We start from the raw sequence: 21,994 nt of genomic DNA, 5'->3' as shown, positions 1-21,994 counted from the left end.
GAAAAGAAAACAGTGAGTCAGAAAGCTGCGCACGTCAGCCAATTGGCTGCGCACTATCTGCTGCCAGCTGCTCTTATAGAGGATGATGGATACCCGACCCGAGCCGGGTTCGGACAGATATTTAGAAAGGATGCTCGGGTTCGGGTCGGGCTCGGTCACATCAGCGCGATAAAGCCGGTTTTACACTGCACGCGTAAGCAGGACGTAAGCGCGTATTTTTTCGGCGCCCATGTTAACAGATTAGAGCATTCACACCACACGCAGAGGCGGCGCGTAGCAGGAGCATAGCAGAAGCGTCAGTGCCGCGACCGTTTTGGCGCAGAGGCTATTTTTATGGGAAGCCAAACAACCCAAAAGTGGGACGAAACAGCGCGGTATTAAAGTGCTCGCGCCGTGCTGACATGTCATCTGCGCGGCCGACTCGACAGCGCAGGGAAGACGTGTTTGCTAGCGCCACCCAATGGGCAGCGCGGCGCTGACAAACACCAGAAGTGGGGCGGGACTTGCTGGTTTAATTGTAATCTCAAACGCCATTGGTTACCTCCTCTGTTTCAGAAGTCAGTCAAGTTAATAACTTAATGTTGTATGAAAAATTTAAATATAACCTTTAACCATTCCAATAACCATAGAAAAGTGTCATTACAACCTAAAAAGAGGGTTTATGTCCTGGGTTTATGGGTTATTAGTTATTATAGAAATTAATACAATATTAAATAATTAAATTAAAAATATGCGAAGCTGTCTACGCTAGTCTGTGCGCGATGGAGACAGCATTCAAAATAAGTTAATAATAAATATTACATAAAGAACATTAAATAAAATAAGCCCACAATAAACATTTTATGCATCCCACAGTCTTGTAAGTTCATTAACTGACCCTCTTTTTTCTGTAATATTTGTATCATTCGTTTATATTCGTTATTTTTCCTTTCATTTCGATCTCCTTACTTAAAGGTTTGAATGTAAATGATCGACAATAAAGCTTTGATTATGCTATATGACTGTGATTTTTACTGGAATGCAGTTTAAAGATTGAATTTAACATATATTTTATTTTGTTTCTTCTAATTAATAGACTAGCCTATAAATATATAGTAGTTCAATGACAAGTGAATTATTCACGTAGTTTCATTTGTAAATAATTTTATCGTCACAGTACATCAAATAAAATAGGCCTACAAGACATTTATCCATCGTTCTATTAACTGATAGTTTTTTCCATATTGTTATTATTATTATTTATTTATATATTATATATTTATTAGTATTTATGCCCATGTGTGACGATAAATAAGCTGTTTTCATTTACAAATGAAACTACAATGATTCATTGAAACCTCAGTGAAACACTAGTGTTTAAATAGGCTAGTCTATTAATTAGACGAAACAAAATAAAATATATGTTAAATTCAACCTTTAAACTGCATTCCAGTAAAAATCACAGTCATATGTCGACCATTTACAGTATCATTTACATGTAGAATGTTAAGTAAAGAGATCGAAATAAAGGGGGAACCGACTATAAACGAAAATATATGATATTTGCTGCGGGGGCACGGGCTTCGATAATCTCACTCCTTTTTGACCATACCTCTGTTTGCATCCCTGACCTCTGTAGTTGTTAACAAAGGCTTCTGTACCAAATATTAAAAAATTTTGACTCAAGTGATCAAATACTTATTTGACACAGTAATTCACAAATAAATTGTTAAAAAATCATACAAGGTGACTTCCGGAATTTTATTTTTAGATTCTGTCTCTCACAGTAGAAATGCACCTGCTGAAAATTGTAGACCCCTCCATGATCCATGTAAGAGAACTTGCAAAATCACAGGGTGATCAAATACTTATTGACCTCACAATACTTATTGACCTCACTATATATATATATATATATATATATATATATATGCATTGTAAATTTTAATGATAGTGTGGATTTGAGTCAGCAATACCATGGTGAAAAAGAGGAAAGTGATTTGAATGTGCAAACTGATTATAAATCTGTATCTAAGTTTTTCTTAAAGGGATAGTTCACCCAAAAATGAAAAATCAGTCTTTAATTACTCACCCTCATAAGACTCATAAGATTGTTCATCTTCAGAAATTCACAAATGAAGACAATTTCGATGAAATCCGAGAGCTTTCTGACCCTGTATAGACAACAACGCAACTGAAACATTCAAGGCCCAGAAAGGTAGCAAAGACATCCTTAAAATAGTCCTTGTGACATCAGTGGTTCAACCGTAATTTTATGAAGCTACGAGAATACTTTTTGTGCACAAAAAGAAAACAAAAATATGGGTTTGGAACAACATGAGGGTGAGTAATTAATGATAGAATTTTCATTTTGTGGTGAACTATCCCTTTAAGAAGACTAAAATTCAGTTACTGCATTTAAAATAAATGTAAAATTATTCAGTTTCATTTCATTTTAATTAAACTGTCAAACGATTAATCGCATCTAAAATAAAACTTTGTTTACATTCTATATACTGTAATATAATATGTATATTTATTAAGTATATATAAATACACACACACACATACACACACATAGTATATTAAAAAATATTTACATGTACATGTATACACTGTATTTATATTCACATAATCAGTAAAAACAACATATTTTCTTAAATATATACATGTATATGTGTGTATTTATGTATACATAATAAATGTACACAGAACACGCACATATATTATGTAAACAAAAACTTTTATTTTTGTATGTGATTAATCATTTGATAACACTAATTGCAATTAACATGCACACATTACTATATGTTCACACTTTTATACATTCTATTTTAAATTCTAAGTGTAATTTAGGATACAAAGGATAAGCTTAGCAAGAAATGGAGGTGTCTTAGTTGCTGCAAAAAAAAAGAAAAAAAAAGAAAGTAGCAGCTGTGTGAATGAATTGAAATACTGAACATGTTGCGTAGTAAATATTTAGATCAAAACATACAAATTACAAAACATCAATTACACACTTTACTCATTTATTTTAGTCATACATGTTGTGGTGAAAAAACCTAGCAACATATTTACACATGGGAATAGGCCTACTGTATGCTAACTGCCACTTTATATTTAATTAGCATTTGATTGGACTAGTTGACAATAGTCAAGCTATGAACAGCTGTAGAATAAACAAACAACAAGAAATAAATTAGTTGACATTTGTACCTTTGTTTGGCTAATTGCACACACACACATACATACACAAACATTGCTTTGCAGAGTTTTTCACCTGAGTGCAGAATACTCTCCAGAGATGTTGACGGGCTCATAATTAACATATTAAAGTTGAAAATGTAAAATGATTGAATGTGCCCCTGAAAACAGCACAAATAGACCAGACAGAAAAATGTCCCTTCACAATTTCCCGGAGGAGGCACAAAACTGCATGTCACTATTTACACTGCATGATGTGTTTGCTTGTGTGTGTGTGACTGTACGTGCTGAGCCAGTAGAGCAATGCTTAATTTATTGTAAAAATGATAATTAGTGCATTACCCAAGCAGGAAGTTTATAATTAGAGACTCCCTGAGGGGAAACATTGTCAAACTTTACCATTCTCTAGCAATTCAGAAACGTGTCAGATGCGCATCACAGATTCACCCCATTGCTGAAACTCATATTTTTCTTCTGGTCCCACTCAAATGAAAGATGAATAGTTTGCCATGGGCCATTTTTCTCATTCTGACAGGTAGAGAGAAAATGGGCAAAGTCTCGCTCTGTTTACCGTGTTTTAATTCCAGGCAGGGCTCGGCATCACAGTGATTTTTGGAGGTGAAATTCAAAGGGGGCGCTTTGCTCGATCTAGCAGGTCCAATAGCACTTAAAGTTTGCCTGAGGCAGATAGGATGTTCCCTCACAGAATCTACATGTAGAAGTGACATGTCTTGCTCATGGGCACAACCAAGGCAACAATTCTATTCACCCAACACTATAAATCGTATCCATTGCTCAACTGGTATGAATTATCAGATATTCATCCAGTTATACATACTTTTCCTGTATGCAAAAATTTCATTAAATTAATAGATAATGAAGTCTAATTTCACTAAAAAACATAGAAATTGTCATTTTTATCCTATTGTTAGTCATATTTATTTCCTTTATTAGAGTCATTGTAAGTTATGGTTTATTTGTTTCTGTTGAGATAATTTGGTGATACTGATGTGCGATCGACAGACCTAAAACTACTTAATAGTTATGGATTTCCTGGACAATAATAGCAGTAACGCTTTGTTTTGATAGTCAACATTAGACATTCTATTGTACCTACTTTAAGCAACTATATGTCAACTAGCAGAGTATTAGTAGACGTGATGGCTATAACTTTACAAGTACACGTCAAATTATTCTCCTAACCCTAACCTAACAGTATACTAATATTTTACTGAGAGTTAGTTGATTTGTAGATGCAAAGTTGCTTATACTTAGAATGTCCAAAGTCATAGATATACATAGATGCCTCATTAGTGGTTGTTACTATAGGCCTTATGTAAGCCATACTGGAACTGTCAAAGCCAGTCTGTGAACACTCAAGAGCAAGTTGACTGTTTGTGCAACGGTAATTATATGCATGTATGATAGGGGTGTGACAGTACATGTATTCGTCCCAAAACGTCACCATATGGATGACGTATACAGTCAGTCATAGACAATCAATCCAGAAGGGGGCATGTGTGATAATGCAACGCTAACCGTCAGGACAGGTTTTAGAAAAATTAGGGAACAAATTAGTAAGTAGACGTGATTTACTTAAAATGAAAGAATGAATTAGAAAATAGTGCACACAATTTAGTAAAATGAGGGAACAAATTAGTAAATAGGCATGATTTACTTAAAATGAGGGAACACATTTGTGAATAGTGTGTGCAATTTAGAAAAATTAGGGAATGAATTAGTAAATAGTGTGCACGATTTAGTAAAACGAGGGAACGAATTAGTTAATAAGCACAATTTACTTAAAACGAGGTAAGAAATCAATAAATAGTGCATGTGATTTAGTAAAACGAGGGAACAAATGAGTAAATAAGCGTGATTTACTTAAAACGAGGGAACAAATTAGTGAATAGTGCACACAGTTTATTCAAACGAGGAAACAAATTAGTAAATAGGCGTGATTTACTTACAACGAGGGAACAAATCAACAAATAGTGCTTGCGATTTAGTAAAATGAGGGAATGAATTAGTGAATAGTGTGCGCGATTTGGTAAAATGGGGGAATTAATTAGTAAATAACCACAATTTAGTAAAATGAGGGAACAAATGAGTAAATAGGTGTGATTTACTTAAAACAAGGGGAACAAATTAGTGAATAGTGCACCCAATTTAGTAAAACGAGGGAACAAATGAGTAAATAGTGTGCATGATTTAGTAAAGTGAGGGAACCAATTAGTAAAGATTGTGCGCAAATTAGTAAAACGAGGGAACCAATTAGTAAATAGTGAGTACAATTTGGTAAAACGAGGGAACGGATTAGTAAATCGTGTGGATGATTTCATAAAACAAGGGAAAAAATTAGTAAATAATGCGCACAATTAAGTAAAATGAGGGGACAATTTAATAAATCGTCCACATGATTTGGTACAAGGGAACAAGGGAACAAATTAGTAAATGTGCACAATTTAGTAAAACAAGGGATCAACTTAGTAAATCATGAACACATTTTGATAAAATAAGGGAACTGATTAGTAAATCATGCACACAATTTAGTAAAACAAGGGATTAGATTTGTAAATTGTGCACACAATTTGGTAAAACAAGGGAACAAATTAGTAAATTGTGTACACGATTTAGTAAAACATGGGAACCAATTAGTAAATAGTGTGCATGATTTAGTAAAATGAAGGAACCAATTAGTAAAGAGTGTGCGCAAATTAGTAAAACGAGGGAACCAATTAGTAAATAGTGCGCACAATTTGGTAAAACAAGGGAACGAATTAGTAAATTATGCGCACAAATCTGTAAAACGAGGGAACAAATTAGTAAATCATGCAAACATTTTGATAAAATGAGGGAACTGATTAGTAAATCATCCACAAGATTTGGTAAAATGAGGGAACAGATTTGCAAATTGTGCACACAATTTGGTTAAATGAAGGAAAAAAATTAGTAAATAGTGTGCATGATTTAGTAAAACGAGGGAACCCATTAGTAAATAGTGTATGCGAATTAGTAAAATGAAGGAACAAATTAGTAAATCGTGCACACAATTTGGTAAAAAGAGGGAACAAATTAGTAAAACGTGTGCATGCTTTACTTTTTTTTCTGCATGTCAGGTGTGGGGCTCCGCATTTTCCCAATGTTGTATACCGGTTAATTTTCCTAAAGTATAGGAATACTCAACCACTGGAAACACTAAGATTGTCTCTCAAGGTGACCAAAAATGACATGGACATTGCCATTGCCATTTTCTTCTTTAATAAGAGAATTTCTCTTTTAAATCAGAGATGCTGTTTAAAAAATAATTAGTTTTACTGTTGTCAAATTGACAAGAAAGAATCACAAAAATATGCACCTGGGAAATTTGTACCTTTGAGTCAGGCATTCATTATGACAACGTGTCTCACATTCAGGTCAGAAACACAATACAGAGGTAACCCAAACAAAACAAACAAAAAGAAGAGTTATAATGTGAACAATAAATCCAAATAACAATGTCTGAATTCCAAAATGACATCCTATTTGCAAAATCATTCATTATAATTCCCACATTCAAGTTACAAATGGCCATGTCTGCTCTTATGTTAAAAAATAAGAGACATGAGGCATGATTTGCTCTCTCAAAGGCCTGTGAAAGGACTGTGTACCAGGAGGAATGATTTTGCGAGTCTTTGTGTGTTGGTTTGTTTTGAGCAGGGTTGCGTGTAGCAGTGCAAGGCTACCCATCAGTGTCTTTCTGTACGTTTCTGTGTAAACAATCAGGACAAGTGTGAGAGTTCTAAAGCAAAGAGCTGAGATGTGAATGAGTGGAAGAGAAATGGAGGGAGATGTTGAGAAGCGAAGGGGAGAGAGGAGGGCATTAGCAGAGCTGTGAACAGAGATCTGGGCTGATGTCAACAGGCAGCTGACACACATCACCGCTCTCGCTAATTAATTGGCTTTTAGTCACTGTCCTCTGTTTCTCTCACCCCCCCCCCCACCAACATCCCTGCCTGTCAACACACAATTTCGGTCCCTTCCTCCGCCTCTCGCTCTGTCTGTCTCTCGATTTTGCTCGCTCTCGTTGCCAGCTGCAGTTCTGGCAGTTATGGCTTTTGCCTAAGCCTGCATCTAATTATGCATGTTTACACAGGAGACGCTGAAAGTTCACTGCATGAGCTAACGCTAATTCAACACAATCACTACATTCGTAGATCAGGTGAAATGACACGTAAAACAAAATAAAGAGACGTACTATACACAAACACTGAGAAATAATTAGATATTGGTAACTGTAGTAGTATTTCCCTCACTTGAACTCAGTATTAAGTGAATAGTTTATTAGCAGTTATGGGCATGAACGGGAAGATATAAACATAATGGAGTAAATTTAGTAAGATTGAATTGCACCTGCTGATAGTGTTGTTTATTTGCACGGGTTGTTTTAGCACCCGATTCGCTAAAGGAATTATGCAAATTCAAGCAATGAAGCAAAAACACATCTGCGCTGAATGCAATTAACACGGTAAAATGGTTCTATAAAATAATATAAAATGAAATCAAATCAAATTAAAAATAAAATAAAATAAAATAGAAATTGTGTAAATTTCAAAAAAAGAAAAAAAAAAATGTTTTCCAGAGCGAAATTAAAATGTTGAAAAAAAAGCAAAATGTTTTGCCAGCCTTTTTATTTTTTTGCAAAATTAAACTAAAAAAAATTAAAATAACTAAACAAAAATTTAAGTAAATATTTATTATTATTAAAATAAGTATTTTTATAATGTTATTTACAAAATTAGAATGTTAAAATAAACAATTAACACATTTTCCCCATAGTTTTATGCAAATAATTGTGTAAATTGTGTAAACACACACACACACACACACACACACACACACACACATTCCATAATTTGATTTTCAAAATGAAAAAACACAAACTTTTCTTGCAAAATAAGATAAAATAAAGTTTTAAAAAAATAATATAAAATTACATTTTTAAATAAAATAAATAAAAAAATGTCATTTTGATTTTTCACAACATTAGAAATAAACTAATCTTTTTTTGCTGCAAAATTACAACTAAAGTAAACATAAAGTAAATATTTTCTATACTGTTATTCACAAAATTAAAATGTTAACATAAACGCATTTTCCCCATACAGTTTTTGCTAAATTAAAAAATAAACTAAACAAAGCTAAACTAATAAAGTAAAATAAAATAATAAAATAAAATAAATAAAAATAATTGTGTAAATTAAAAAATATTTTTCACAGGTTTTTTTGCTAAATTAAAATGTTGAAATAAATCAAAATGTTTTAATGTCAATTATTAATATTGAAAAGTATGTATATATATTTTTTTTCTTTTGCAAAATTAGAATGTTAAACACTTAGCATAGCTAAATTATAAAATAAACTAAAAAACTAAAGTAATAAAATTAAAAAATACAATAAATAAATTAAAAATAATTATGTAAATACAATTTAAAGGTTGAAATAAATCAAAATGCTTTTCCACATTTATGTATTATTATTTTTTTTTTTTTTGCAAAATTACAACTAAACTAAACTAAACTAAAAGAAAAGAAATAAAATATTTTCCACAGTTATTCACAGAATTACAATGTTAAAATAAACATTTTCCCCACAGTTTTTCACAAATTTGAAATAAACGAAACTAAAATAATAAGAAATAAAAAATATATAATTGTGTACATTTAAAAAACATTAAGTCATTTTTTTCAGAATTAAAATGTTGTACAATACAATTAATTAATACTTTTTTTGCAATAAAAAATAAACACATTTTCCCCACGTTTTTTTTTTTTGTTGTTGCAAAATTGGAAATAAACTAGACAAAACTAATCCAAAGTAATCAGATCAAATCAAATTAATAAAATAAAATAATAAATAAAAATAATTGTGTAAATAATAATAGAAAATCCACCATTTTTTTAACTAAATCAAAATTCTTGCCCCAACTTTTCTAATAAACTAAACTAAAATAATTTACTATAAAATGTATGCAAAAAAAAAAAATGATTCTAGATAATAATAGATAATAAGCAATAAGCAATGAATCAGGCTTAAATGATAAAGTGCAAATGTCTGCACATATGTGTGGTCCTATGATCATCATTTGACAAATTACAGCTGCCATGATCATAATATGCACACAAACAAAATAGATCAATGTTAGTTAAGTAAACAGCACAGCACAGAATACATAAAAAGAGTCATGTCTGTATTGAAAATAAAATCGACCTATTTACAAATGACTTAATTACAATGATCACACAACATTTTGCGCTTGCTTAAACTAGTTTGCAAGATGTTCATTAATAAGACCCAGAGGTTTGCGGTGAAATCCCACACACAATTTACCAGCTCATATAATGCTCTTACTTTCAAAACATCTTGAAATCACTCATTCTAATAGTCCTTCATGCTTTACCTTTTAATCAGAGGAGGAGAGATTAAGATCGATTGAGTCTCGGGTAAATAGCATTGTGTGGAGAGAAGGCTGACTAAGGGAGCAGCACACAGCGGACACAAATTGAGGCACTAAATCCCAACGGGATACAGTCTCTGCCTCCTGGCCATTGTATGTGTCATGTGGCCTTTGGGTTTTCTGGACTACAGCACCTGATTAAACCAAAAGCTTTGTGAGAGGCAAACAGATGCAGGATGTTGCTGCAGGAATGCGATTTTAATTATAAAACGCTGAGAGGTGTTCTTGATATCTTTAGAAACAATTCAGCAGCAAAACCAGGCGTCGGCATTGTCCACGCGCTATACTTCTGTCCTATCTTGAAGGTGTCTGGAGATGATTACATCTCCTCTAAGCCTCAGTGGTCTTATTGCAAATGCCAACCTGGCCGCGCGGATGTACTCCAGGCCCGGCTGAAAGGTCTCAGTCTTTATTCTAACATAATTGAAAACAGATTTATTGGATTAGGGCGAGTCTGCGTCTGTGCGAGTGCACTAGTTCAATCCCACCCTTCTTTGTCATAAACAATACCGCAGCGACGTCTTGACAAACAAGCTTTGATGACCTTGTTTGGAGGAACAGAATTTTACAGCGTGCAACGCAGGAATAAATGTATGGTTATATGAGTCAATAGGAATGGAATGATTTGCACCCCCTTGTAAAGACCTTCAGAGGTCTTATGAGAATGCAGCCAATTAAAAGAAGATGGCCAGAAGTCGTGGTACGCTCATAAACCCACATCAAAGACTGACACGGAAGAGAAGAAATTGTTGAATAAAGTCGTTGTTTTTGTTTCCTTTGTGCACAAAAAGTATTTTTGTAGATTCGTAACATTCATGTGGACTATTTTAACACTGTCCTTACTACCTTTTTGCTAAATAAAAAATAAACTAAACAAAGCTAAAGTAATAAAGTAAAATAAAATAATAAAATTAATAAAAATAATTGTGTAAATAAAAACATTTTTTGCCAAATTAAAATGTTAAAATAAATCTAAATGTTTTTATATTGATTATTAATATTGAAAAGTAAAAAAAATATATATATATATAGAATGTTAAACATGTTTTCCGGCAGTTTTCTGCTAAATTATAAACTAAACTAAAGTAATAAAATAGCAATAATTATGTAAATAAAATTAAAATGTTGAAGTAAATCAAAATGCTTTTCCACATTTATATAGTATTATTATTATTATTTTATTTTTTTGCAAAATTACAACTAAACTAAACTAAACTAAACTAAAGTAAATAAAATATTTTCCACAGTTATTCACAAAATTACAATGAAAAAGATAAACATTTTCCCCACAGTTTTTCGCAAAAAAAACTACAGTAATAAAATAAAAAAAATAAAATAACTGTGTATATTAAAAAACATATTATCTAAAGTTTTTTTTTTCAAAATTAAAATGTTGAAATAAATCAAAATGTTTTTGCAAAAAAAAACTAAAGTACTAAGTAATTAAGTGCAATGAAATAAATAAATACATTAATTTTTTTTTTCAAAATTAGAATTAAAATAAACACATTTTCCCACACAGTTTTACATAAAATTGAAAATAAACTAGACAAAACTAAAGTAATCAGATCAAATCAAATTAATAAAATAAAATAATAAATAAAATTAAATGTGTTAATAATAAAAAAAATCCAACATTTTTTTAACTAAATAAAAATGCTTGCCCCAACTTTTCTAATAAATTAAACTAAAATAATTTGCTATAAAATGTATGCAAAAAAATAATTTTAGATAATAACAGATAATAAGCAATAAGCAATGAATCAGGCTTGAATGATAAAGTGCAAATGTCTGCACATATGTGTGGCCTTTTTGTGTCTTGAACTTGTCTCAATTCCAAAAAGAATTGACTCCTTGATTCTGAGACATTGGGAATCGAGAGTCGATTCCAAAGGTTAGAATCGATCCCATCAAGGGAAATTGACTCATCATTCAGAGCCGTTTTTAATTCAACAAAGCTCTCAAACTAAAGGCTGCATCCTACAAAGGCTGCTATGTCACTGCGTCGATTCACGAAAATAAACTGAATAAAAACAAGTCAGTACTGAGCTTGTTAAGCACCTATTAATTTGCCCTTTTGCTCACTAATAGTGATTAGAAGTCTGATTCGTTTCCATAAAAAAGATTCTTTCAGATACCAGTTCAAAAAATTCAGAAGTTATTTTACGGTGGAACTGGCTTATGTTGTCCACAATTTTGAACGCACAATTTTTGACGTGATTGAGGGTCTTGATCCTATTTCCATCCTAAAGGAGAAGTTCACTCTCACAACTACAATTTACAGACAGTTTACTCACCCCCTTGTCATCCAAGATGTTCATGTCTTTCTTTCTTCAGTCGTAAAGAAATTGTTTTTTGAGGACAAAAATTCATGAATGTTCTCTGTATAGAAGACTTCTATGGTACAAGTTTGAACTTTTAAAATACAGTTTAAATGCAGATTCAAAGGGCTCTAAATTATTCCAGCCAAAGAAGAAGAAGGGTCTTATCTAGCGAAAAGACCTGTTCATTTTTTTTAAATAATTTACAATTTATATACTTTTTAACCTCAAAAGTTCATCTTGTCTAGATCTGCGTGTATTCCGGGTCAATACATCTGGGTATGTCAAAAAACTCCCATCTCATTTTCTCCTCCAACTTCAAAATCATCCTACATCACTGTTTTACCTTTTTTTGTAAAGGGTGTTTGACCATCCTTGTTCGTTCACTTTGCATACACTGGGACGGTATTTCTGCAGAGATGTAGAGCGATTTTGAAGTTGGAGGAGAAAATGAGATGGCAGTTTTTCGACATACCCTAACTGTACTGACCCGGAATGCACAGAGTTCACGCAGAGCTAGACAAGATGAGAATTTGAGGTTAAAAAGTATATAGATCGTAATTTTCTTGTTTTGAAAATAACCAATCGTTTGGCTACATAAGACCCTTTTTCCTCGGTTGGGATTGTTTAGAGCCCTTTGAAGCTGCATTTAAAGTGCATTTTAGAAGTTCAAACTTGCAGGCACCATTGAAGTCCACTATATGGAGATAAATCCTGAAATATTTGCCTCAAATAAGATAATTTCTTTACGACTGCAGATAGAAAGACACAAACATCTTGGATGACAAGGGGGTGAGTAAATTATCTGAAAATTTCTGTGCACATGTTTTGTAGACACTTGATGTCTTGTTCCTTTCATGCAATAAACGCATGTCTACTGCTATGCCGAGGGCTATGACTAATTTCATGGGAAATTTACAGACAAAATTACAATTTAAAATACAAATATGTATCAGATTTTTTTTTTACAAATAAAGCTTCATGTTATGATAAAGCTACTTTCTAAGACATTTATATCCTGCAGTCATGGCAAAATTAGGTTCCTCCAATTTAAAAAACAAGAGTCGAAAAAGAATAAAAAACAACAGTGAGGAATCGATTCTTGGAATCGAATCCCATCTATTCCAGAACCAGGAATCAGACTCAAGAATCTAACATTTTCAGAATTGAACAGCCCTAGTGTCAGTTATGTTGCTGTCTATGCAGGGTCAGAAAGCTTTTAGATTTTATCAAAAGTATCTTAATTTGTGTTCTGAAGATGAATGAAGGTCTTACAGGTTTGGAACAACATGAGTGTGAGTAATCAATGACAGAATTTTCATTTTTAGGTGAACTATCCTTTAAAAAAAAAAGAAAATGGTCATTATTTACTCACCATTCATTGTATGGGTGACTTTTATGGTAATCCTATAATTTATTATTTATTATTATATTGTGTTGTGTCCGCGCCGTGCCGTTTGGTGTAGACACAGTGTAAGTTAAAGGAGACCTTTTCACAAGATGTAATATAAGTCTCAGGTGTCCCCAGAATGCGTCTGTGAAGTTTCAGCTCAAAACACTCCATAGATCCTTTATTATACCATTTTGAAAATGCTAATTTTGAGTTGAAGTTGAAACACGTTGTTTTCGTGCATGTCTCTTTAAATGCAAATGATCTACTGCTCCCCACCCCCTTTTCCAGAACAGGGCTGTGCCTTTAGAGCTCGTAACTCAAATAGTCTAAAAAAAACATCTGTTTGCTTTTGATTATCATGTCTATCGCGCTGAAATTATGCATTTTAAAGCCATATCAGTGTTAACTTCAGATAGTGTTTTCTGAGAGCACACATCCGAAGCATGTGCTCAGAAAGTGGCATGTGAGTACTAAAGTTCTCTTTCATGTCTTATTGCGCTTAAACTGTCAAAAACACACAAGTTAATGTTAAAAACACAAATGAGTTACAAAAACAGTCTGTTATGTCTGTGAAGGTAAACAACTGGGAATTAAATTGTCTAATAGTCTTGTCTCCTCTAAGGCTAGGACTCCAAATAGTGTTATGTGCTTGTCTGTGCAGCCAAAGACAGAACAGTTAACATACTTTGCTTGAACTTTTGCAACTGGTACACCGTTGTCGCTTGTGAAAAACAAAATGGCGGAAACGAAAAATGAGTGGAAACGTGCAGATGAAGGGGTGGTAAAATTATAATAAGATCCCTTTCTACGTCTGCAATATCTGAGCGACTCATTTTTACACATGCTTGTAGTGAAAGACTTACCAAAACACAGTTACTGGGTTGTCCTTTCACGTTTGTTGGGTTGGTAGATACACCGGGGACCCGATTATAGCACTTAAACACAGAAAAAGTCAGATTTCCATGATATGACTCCTTTAAAACAAAATAAGTCATATGAATAATGTGGTTCTCAAACTTTTCAACCACCACTGAGAAAATCAAAACATACAAGTACCAGCTAGCTTCAACAAAGTTCCCTCAGATTTTTTTTCAGCACTGTGCAAAATGACATCTCTTTGAGCGCAAGCTTAAGAGCTGAGTGACATAGTGACATATTTTGATTGATATTCTTGTAGTTTAGATAAATCATGCTGCTGCAAGAGCCTCATCAGTCTTTTTTTACCCTTTACAGATCTGTGTAAAAGCCTCATCAGAGCAGAAACTAATGCATTCACACATTTAGAGGATTACACTGTATTTGCATGTGTTAATATGCACATCTCGGAGGCTATTTAAACATCTTGAAAGTATTTTTTCGACATTTCTAAAACTTCTTTGTGTCTAGATACTCTTCTGTCAGACTGGTTAAATTATTGAGCTGGACCGCTATATTCTGGAGGTTCTGACCCCCCAAAAAATCTATAAAAGACAGAGACATATCAGTGAGCCTGATAGCACTTCACATAAGACTCATTGTCAGATGAGAGATAAGATAGACATGCATTGCAGAGAGATACTGTATATCTCTCAAACAAGACACCATCGTATTATACTTAATTCCATATCTGAAGGATAACCTTATTTCCTTGCAGGAACTTGATTGCTATCCGTCAAAAGACTACATCTGCGAAAGTGAGGTAAGAAGTGCAGAGATGAAACTTTCCAAGCCAGTGAGTTCAAGTATTATCTGTAAGCATCTCCTGCTTGTGCATGAGGGGAAAAAGGCTTGATGACTATTGCGTCCAGAGACAAAGCACCATTGCACGGCTTTATTGTAAATGTGTTGTCATCACACATATCCCTTGTGTAGTCACTTGCACAACATGTACTGCAAACGCTTGAGAGGGTTTAGGTGAATCTCGCAAAACCTGTCCAGAATATTCCCAGGTTGTATTTTACACCAAAACTGAGAACTATGTAAGAAATTATATTTTGCATAATTTATATTTTCATCCTCACAAACTTTTTTGCATTCTGACATTATTTCCATGTAATTTTAATGTAAATAAAATGACAAGCACTAATGAAAATAATGAGAAATGCAAAATTAGTTTTAAAAAGAAAAATGTTCAGAAACATTATTTAACAACTATATGCTACTATATGTAGATTCATTAAAATAGTGTCAGTTACAAAATAAAACAAATAAAATAAAAGTGCATTGTGACATTTTCATGACCAGTAATAATAATAATAATAATAATAAATATTACTGCAACAGTTGAAGTTAAATATTTGCAAACGATGCATTAAGAGCTGGGGGGTTAACACTTTTTGAATTTGAAGATCCGGGTAAATTTAACTTATTTTGTCTTCTGGGGAACATGTTAGTATCTTCTGTAGCTTCTGAAGAGCAGTAAAGTGGGAAAAAAAAAAAAAAACATGAACCTTCTGTAATAGTTGCAAATGAGTCCCTTAATGTCCTCGTGTGAAAAGATGGAAAATCATACAGTCATTGTTGGAAAGGGTTCAACTACACAAATATGCTGAAAAACCAAAGTTTTTCTTTTAAACTTTGTCTGAATAGCAGCGGGCAGTTTAACTGATTAGGACAAACAAGAAACTTGAAAAATGAACAACTATCACAAAAAAAAAAAAAAAAATCATTCAGGTAACAACACTTACGAATTAAGTGTATGTAAACTTTTGAACAGGATCATTTTTTTATAAATTCAACAATTATTTTCTCTTGTGGACTATATGTAAACATCTTTTATATGAAACATCTTATTCAAGACAGTACTTAATAAAAAATAACATGCATTTTGTATGATTCCTCTTATTTTGGAAAAATAATTAACATTTTGCAGATTCTGCAAAAACTGTATTTATATGTGTATTATATGTACTGTCATGAAAATAATGTCAGTAAATGCAATGTTAATACAATGCAATAAAGTATTACATTTATTTATTTATTTTTCCCTGTGTACATTAAAAAATATTTTTTTTTTTTTTGTTTTTGTTTTTTCCTGTGTATGTTTTTTGTAAAGCATGACCTGGACTTATTTCCATGAGATTCACTGGTTTGCACAATGCCTGGTGTTCCATATCACATTATTTTGTTTGTTTGTTCCTGGCAGGTTCCTGGCAGTCCACCTAACACAAGAGTAGAGGACCCCAGAAATTCAAGTCCAGCCACAAAAGCCCTAACTTCTGTTTTGATGCTCGGCCTGTTGTTGTTTGCTCTCGGAAACCTCACTATGTAGAACTACCTGAGCTTCACAAGCCAGCACAGTGAGGACAAGGCTGATGGAAACCCCCTCATGATCATGTTAAGACCAAACTCACGCCTCTCTCCTCTACTGCAGCTTTCTTTCTTCAGACAAACACCAACCAGAAAGAACACAGAGACACATATCGAAAAGACTGCTGGCCAAAAGAGAACAAGCATACCGAATGAGCAAACGGCCAAGAAACAGACATTGCGTACTTAGCCGCTTGAGTCCAAAGTCTGGTGCCTGATTGGTGGACCTGCAACTAAAGACCCAGGCACAGAGCTTTCCAGTCTACTGTAATACTTCCCGCCGCCCACATCGCCCATAGAAAGGGCGTCTCGCAGCACCCATCAGGCCTGAATTACCCGTTGTCTGGCACTGGATTACACCATCTCTGAGAGGCATTCTCCATCCCGGCCCACTGCCCATTTATTGGATTTGCCGCGCTCTTCTTTGACAGCTGCTTTAGCTTTCTCATTGTGATTATTCCTTTTCGGTTCCGTCTTTTTTCCTTCTTTTGTCCACCAGTCGAACAGGAGTAATTACTTTCCCGTGGTTCTTTTAAACGTGAAGTGTTTGAAGTTTAAATCTGTACCCTGTCGACGCGGCACGAGGTGGATGTCACGGGCGACGGCTCTCTTAGTCACATTCTGTACTTAGTTTGACAGATTCGAAAAAGAAATGAACGCTGAGATGAAGTTGATGAAAATGTACCACTGGATCAACAGGAGAAGCAGATCTTTCGTGTGGGTTCACAATGTCAGTGGGCTGCCCACACATGTATAATTTTGTCTGTGAATATGAATGTTTTTCTTTCCAAAAGTACAGCTGTTAATTATTATGTGTTGTCTTTAATGAACGATGATGAGACTCTAGAGAAAGCAGTGGGAGTGACAAGGACTGCATGACTGAGGAAGACCTGGAGGTGCTCATACCACTAACCATTATTAGTCACGCCATAATCGCTCTCTGGTTAAATGGAGAAAAACCGTTTTGGGACGTTCATCGTCATGTGAATCATTGTGTGCAATTTATGATGTGGCCTTACTCTTTGTTTTTCCTCCTCATTGTTTTCTAGTCGCCGTGCGGAGAAGGTTGATGCCGAGTTTTCATGTTCGGAATGTTTCTAAAATTCTACTCACCCCGATTCACAGGTTCCGTAAATGCACTAGATACGTATGACTCTTTTATCAACATTCCAAATACTGACGTTATAAACAAAACAGACATCGATATATATGTAAAGTTCAAAACTAAAAGATTTATATATTGTGTCCTAGGCTTGTTATATACATACCATTGCGAAGCAAATGATAAATATGAACATTCTTTGTGTAAATATGCCAGTAATGAGAAATGGAAACACATTCAAGTTACATCGTATCAGTGGGGATCTGTTTGTGAAAACATTAAAACATCAACAGGCAATCTCTTTTTATTTCATTAAAAGATGATTCAATACTTTATAGTACTGAAAGAGTTCTGAGTTTTTAAAACAATCCATTGATGTAATAATCAGCTCTATTTTGCCAGATGCTCAAAAAATTGTCTCATTTGGTGTGAATGTTCCTAGAATTGTACTTTTGTTGAAACATCTGGAATATATAGATATATAAACAGTATATTTTTGAAGTATGCTGCCTTTTTGAGGGAGACAAATATATATTTTAAGGGGGCTATTAAGTCGAAAGGCAGGTTTGTCATTGTTGAGTGAGAACAAGAGCAAATTCAAATGGTAAGAAAAACGATCTTGTCGCCAAACACTGACACTGCGATTCTTGCTTTGAAGTGATTTTCAAAAATGTGCTGTCACATTCAGTGGAAACAGACGTAGCAGTAGTGTGAATTCTCTGAAAGATGTCAGTTTACATTTAGTACAACCTTTTAACAAAACGACAAAGTGAATTTGAATCTCAATGTACCCAAGCAGAAAGAATCCGCCATATGCTCCCCTAAAAACAGCACTGATACTCTATATAAAAGGCCTACTGGGGTTTGGATAATGTTGTGACAGAAGTGTGATTGTTGAGTTTGTGTGTAGCCTACATGTACAGTTCGTTTGTGTGTGAGATTTTTAGCTGTGGTTGGGTGGGGAGGGGATTTGCTATCAGGGAGAGACCATTTGAATGACAAATGTAAGCTTCAGATGCAAAGAAATGAACTATGAAAAAGAGTAGCACTTCACGGAGACATTCAATGATGCTTTTGCTGTGTCACATGACTTTGATAAACCATCGTGATTTGATCACCTCTGGAATTAGCAGAGTTCTACGTCATCTCATCACTGCTTTGATGTAAGGGTCACCTCCCTTTGTAGACTGCTGTGAGGTCCAGATATGCTAATGCTGTGCTTGTTTCCTGATCAATAAAGCCACTTCAATTTTTACTGCTTTCCACATTTGTTATCTCACTGTGTTGAGGACTTCCACTGTGGTTAAAAAATGGAATGTGATCCTTAGGATAGTTCTAAAACATCTGTGTAAGCTTTATCAGCACAGGCTTTTTGGAAAAACTAAATTATATTATGTTAATATCTAGTGAGTGGCTCTAGAAGCATGCTCAGTTTTATTTTAGATAAACATGAATCTGGCAAAGTTTTATTATGTTGGTTGTGGTACATATTGCAGCGGTTCAGCACTAAAAGGTTAACGCTCTGTCGTGTTTGAAATTTACATAACACCTACACTAAACCCTAACCAATAATGAAAACAAAAGCGAACTAAAGAAACCATGTCATTTTAGCTTGCTTCTTCAACTCTTTGAGCTCAATAATCATGATTTTTGTTTTGTCTGTAGTTGAGCTAGAGAGCAAGTTTACTATATCAGAAAAGCCATACATATGAGCTGGTTATATATGTTTACAAATGCACTATGGTTGTAGTACATATTGCAGCGTTAAAGCTTTATATGCAATGGACGGATGTTTCTCTTCATCAGTCCAAAATAAGTCCAATAAAGCGCATCCATCCATAATAAAAAAATGCCTCATGGCTCCAGGGGGTAAATAAAGGCCTCCTGTAGCTAACTGATGCATTTTTGTAAGAAAAATATCCAAATATCCATATAATATCCATATTAATATCCATAATAATCACTTTTCATATTTCACTTTTTCAAGTGACGAACGTGGATGCGCAGTGGAGAGATCAAAACAAAACAACGGTCACAAATTAGAAGAACAAAATGATGATTTGTAAAGGAAAATGTCAGAGGATTTCGGTACAAGCCAAGAGACTTTGCTAAAGTCAGGAAACTTTGCTTCCTTTGTCTCTGTAAACAAACTTTGCAATAACAAAAATGCATTGATTCGCTATACAGGAGGCCTTTATACATCCCCCGGAGCCATGTGAGGTACTTTTTTACTTTGGATGGATGCGCTTTATTGGACTTGTTTTGGACTGATGAAGAGAAACACCCACCCATTGCAATATAAAGCTTGAAGGAGTCAAGGAACAATTTTTAATACAACTCTGATTGCATTCGTCTGAAAGAAGGAAGTCATATAGACCTAGGATTCCTTCAGGGTGAGTAAATAATGGGCTAATTTTCACTTTTGGGTGAACTAACATTTTAAGGGGAGACACTGCAGACAAAAACACTGTTTTTTCATGCACCTGTCAAGTTTATGAGTTTTGGCTTTTTGTTTTTTCATAAAGTGTTTTTTTCAGATTAGTGGAAAGAAAACATCCAAAAGACACTGTTAAGCGTTTCTTTTATAGCACTTTATCTATTTGTGTCAACAGATTTCAATTACAATACATTTTTTATAAAGGCCATTTTCTCAAAATTAGTTTTTCCTCCTACACTGAGCCATAAATCTCCACTTCAGTAGCACTTACACACACCAAACTTTACATTTTTATTTCTGTCTATATCCTGAAGGTTTCTACAGAGGGGTTTGTTTATATATAATTTGCTTGATTTTATATAGATTTTATTCCAAAAAAATCTGTAAAAAATATATATATATATCGTTTTCTGCCTGTTCGAAGTATTTCCTGAATTATGGAGTGACAAAATAAGATACCCAAAATTCCTTCTGTAAAAACATTTGACTCTAATATGCCAAAAAAAAACAAGAATTTTGAAACTGACTTCATCCAGTGTTTAGATTTTTGTACTAGAAATGTATGCAAATGAGTGCATATTTCATTAAAAAAATGCCTCATTTGCATATTTAAACCTAACATTTAAAAAAAACTTGTAATACAAGTAAAATGTTTGCAATTACCAATGTAATCAGTCAACTGAGTAAGTAAGGTGATAACTATTAAGTTTTTTTTACCCTATTCATCTGCATTGTCTCGCCTTAACAAAAGCAAACAAGATAATACAAAAAAAATTGCTAAAGCAACCATTTAGCTTGCTTCTTCTAAGTCTTTGCACTCTTTAATTTGTTTCACAGGACTTGATATGATTCACATTACAAGAACTGTGCTGTACTAGGTGAGCTACCGAGCAAGTTTACTATATCAGAAAAGCCATATTGAGCTGGTTATGTGATGTAAACGTCAAAATGTATGGGGCTGTTTACATCTGGTCACTTAATGTGTTTTGTCTGATCAGATGTCGATCTGATTTGTTGAAACGGTTCCATTTACACCGGGCCACATAAATGTGTCTTCGTTTGGCATTTTTCAATTCCCACACTATATGCAAATTTAACGTTCATGTCAACACCACACAATATAGTATTTTTTGGACAAAAAAATCGTTTGCAAAGAGCTTGGAATCGGGCCAAGTCGGGACTAAAATTTTTTAGTGTGTGGCCAGCCTTAGTCAATAATCTGTCCTGTAACCATAATTTGTATGAAAAGAAAAAAAAAAGTAAATGGTATTTTACTGCCATTAGTGTGTATTTCTACTGGAAACTTAACAGAAGTACAGAATTTCTGCACCACTATTGTCACCAAAAAGAATAAAAATAAATAGTAAAATACAGATCTTTTCTTTTTTTCAAACAGGTTTCCCCAAACATTTCCCATATATTCTATAGACCTTTTTCCTAAATAAACAATGAGTGCCGCCATTACGAATTCTAACGTCAGATTGAATGCTTTTCTGTTCCGGTTTCCATAGGAATCCATTCAAATAGCGTCCATCTGTTTTTAATGTAGCTAACGTCCGCTGCTTCGTGTCATCTGCACACTCATTAAAGTGAGGCACTGACAAATGACGTTCATTGCGACATTGCCAAGTGATGGCGCTATGGAGCCATGTGCTTTTTAAAAACATTTTAATAGGTTTAACATTAGTTTATTAGCTTGGAATATACCCTAATTTGACTAGAAACAATGCAGACCGGAAATGCAAAGCATTCTTTCAGTTAAGAGTCAGACTTA

General features: G+C 33.8%; 1 protein-coding gene across 1 annotated transcript in view; it reads left to right on the top strand.

Moving 5' to 3' along the window:
• gfra2a (GDNF family receptor alpha 2a) overlaps window positions 1-19,038 on the top strand; it is a 115,073-nt gene extending 96,035 nt beyond the window's left edge. Inside the window, exon 8 of the mRNA XM_073819804.1 lies at window positions 16,518-19,038. Within this exon, the coding sequence (XP_073675905.1) occupies window positions 16,518-16,643 (126 nt within the window). The 3' untranslated portion in view covers window positions 16,644-19,038. The remainder of the gene's footprint in view (window positions 1-16,517) is intronic.
• The last annotated feature ends 2,956 nt before the right edge of the window (window positions 19,039-21,994 follow it).

The sequence above is a fragment of the Garra rufa genome, chromosome 15, assembly GCF_049309525.1.
Source record: "Garra rufa chromosome 15, GarRuf1.0, whole genome shotgun sequence".
In the NCBI taxonomy this organism is placed as follows: Eukaryota; Metazoa; Chordata; class Actinopteri; order Cypriniformes; family Cyprinidae; genus Garra; species Garra rufa.
The sequence above is the reverse complement of the archived record's forward strand: the minus strand, read 5'-3'. Positions and strand labels throughout refer to the sequence as shown.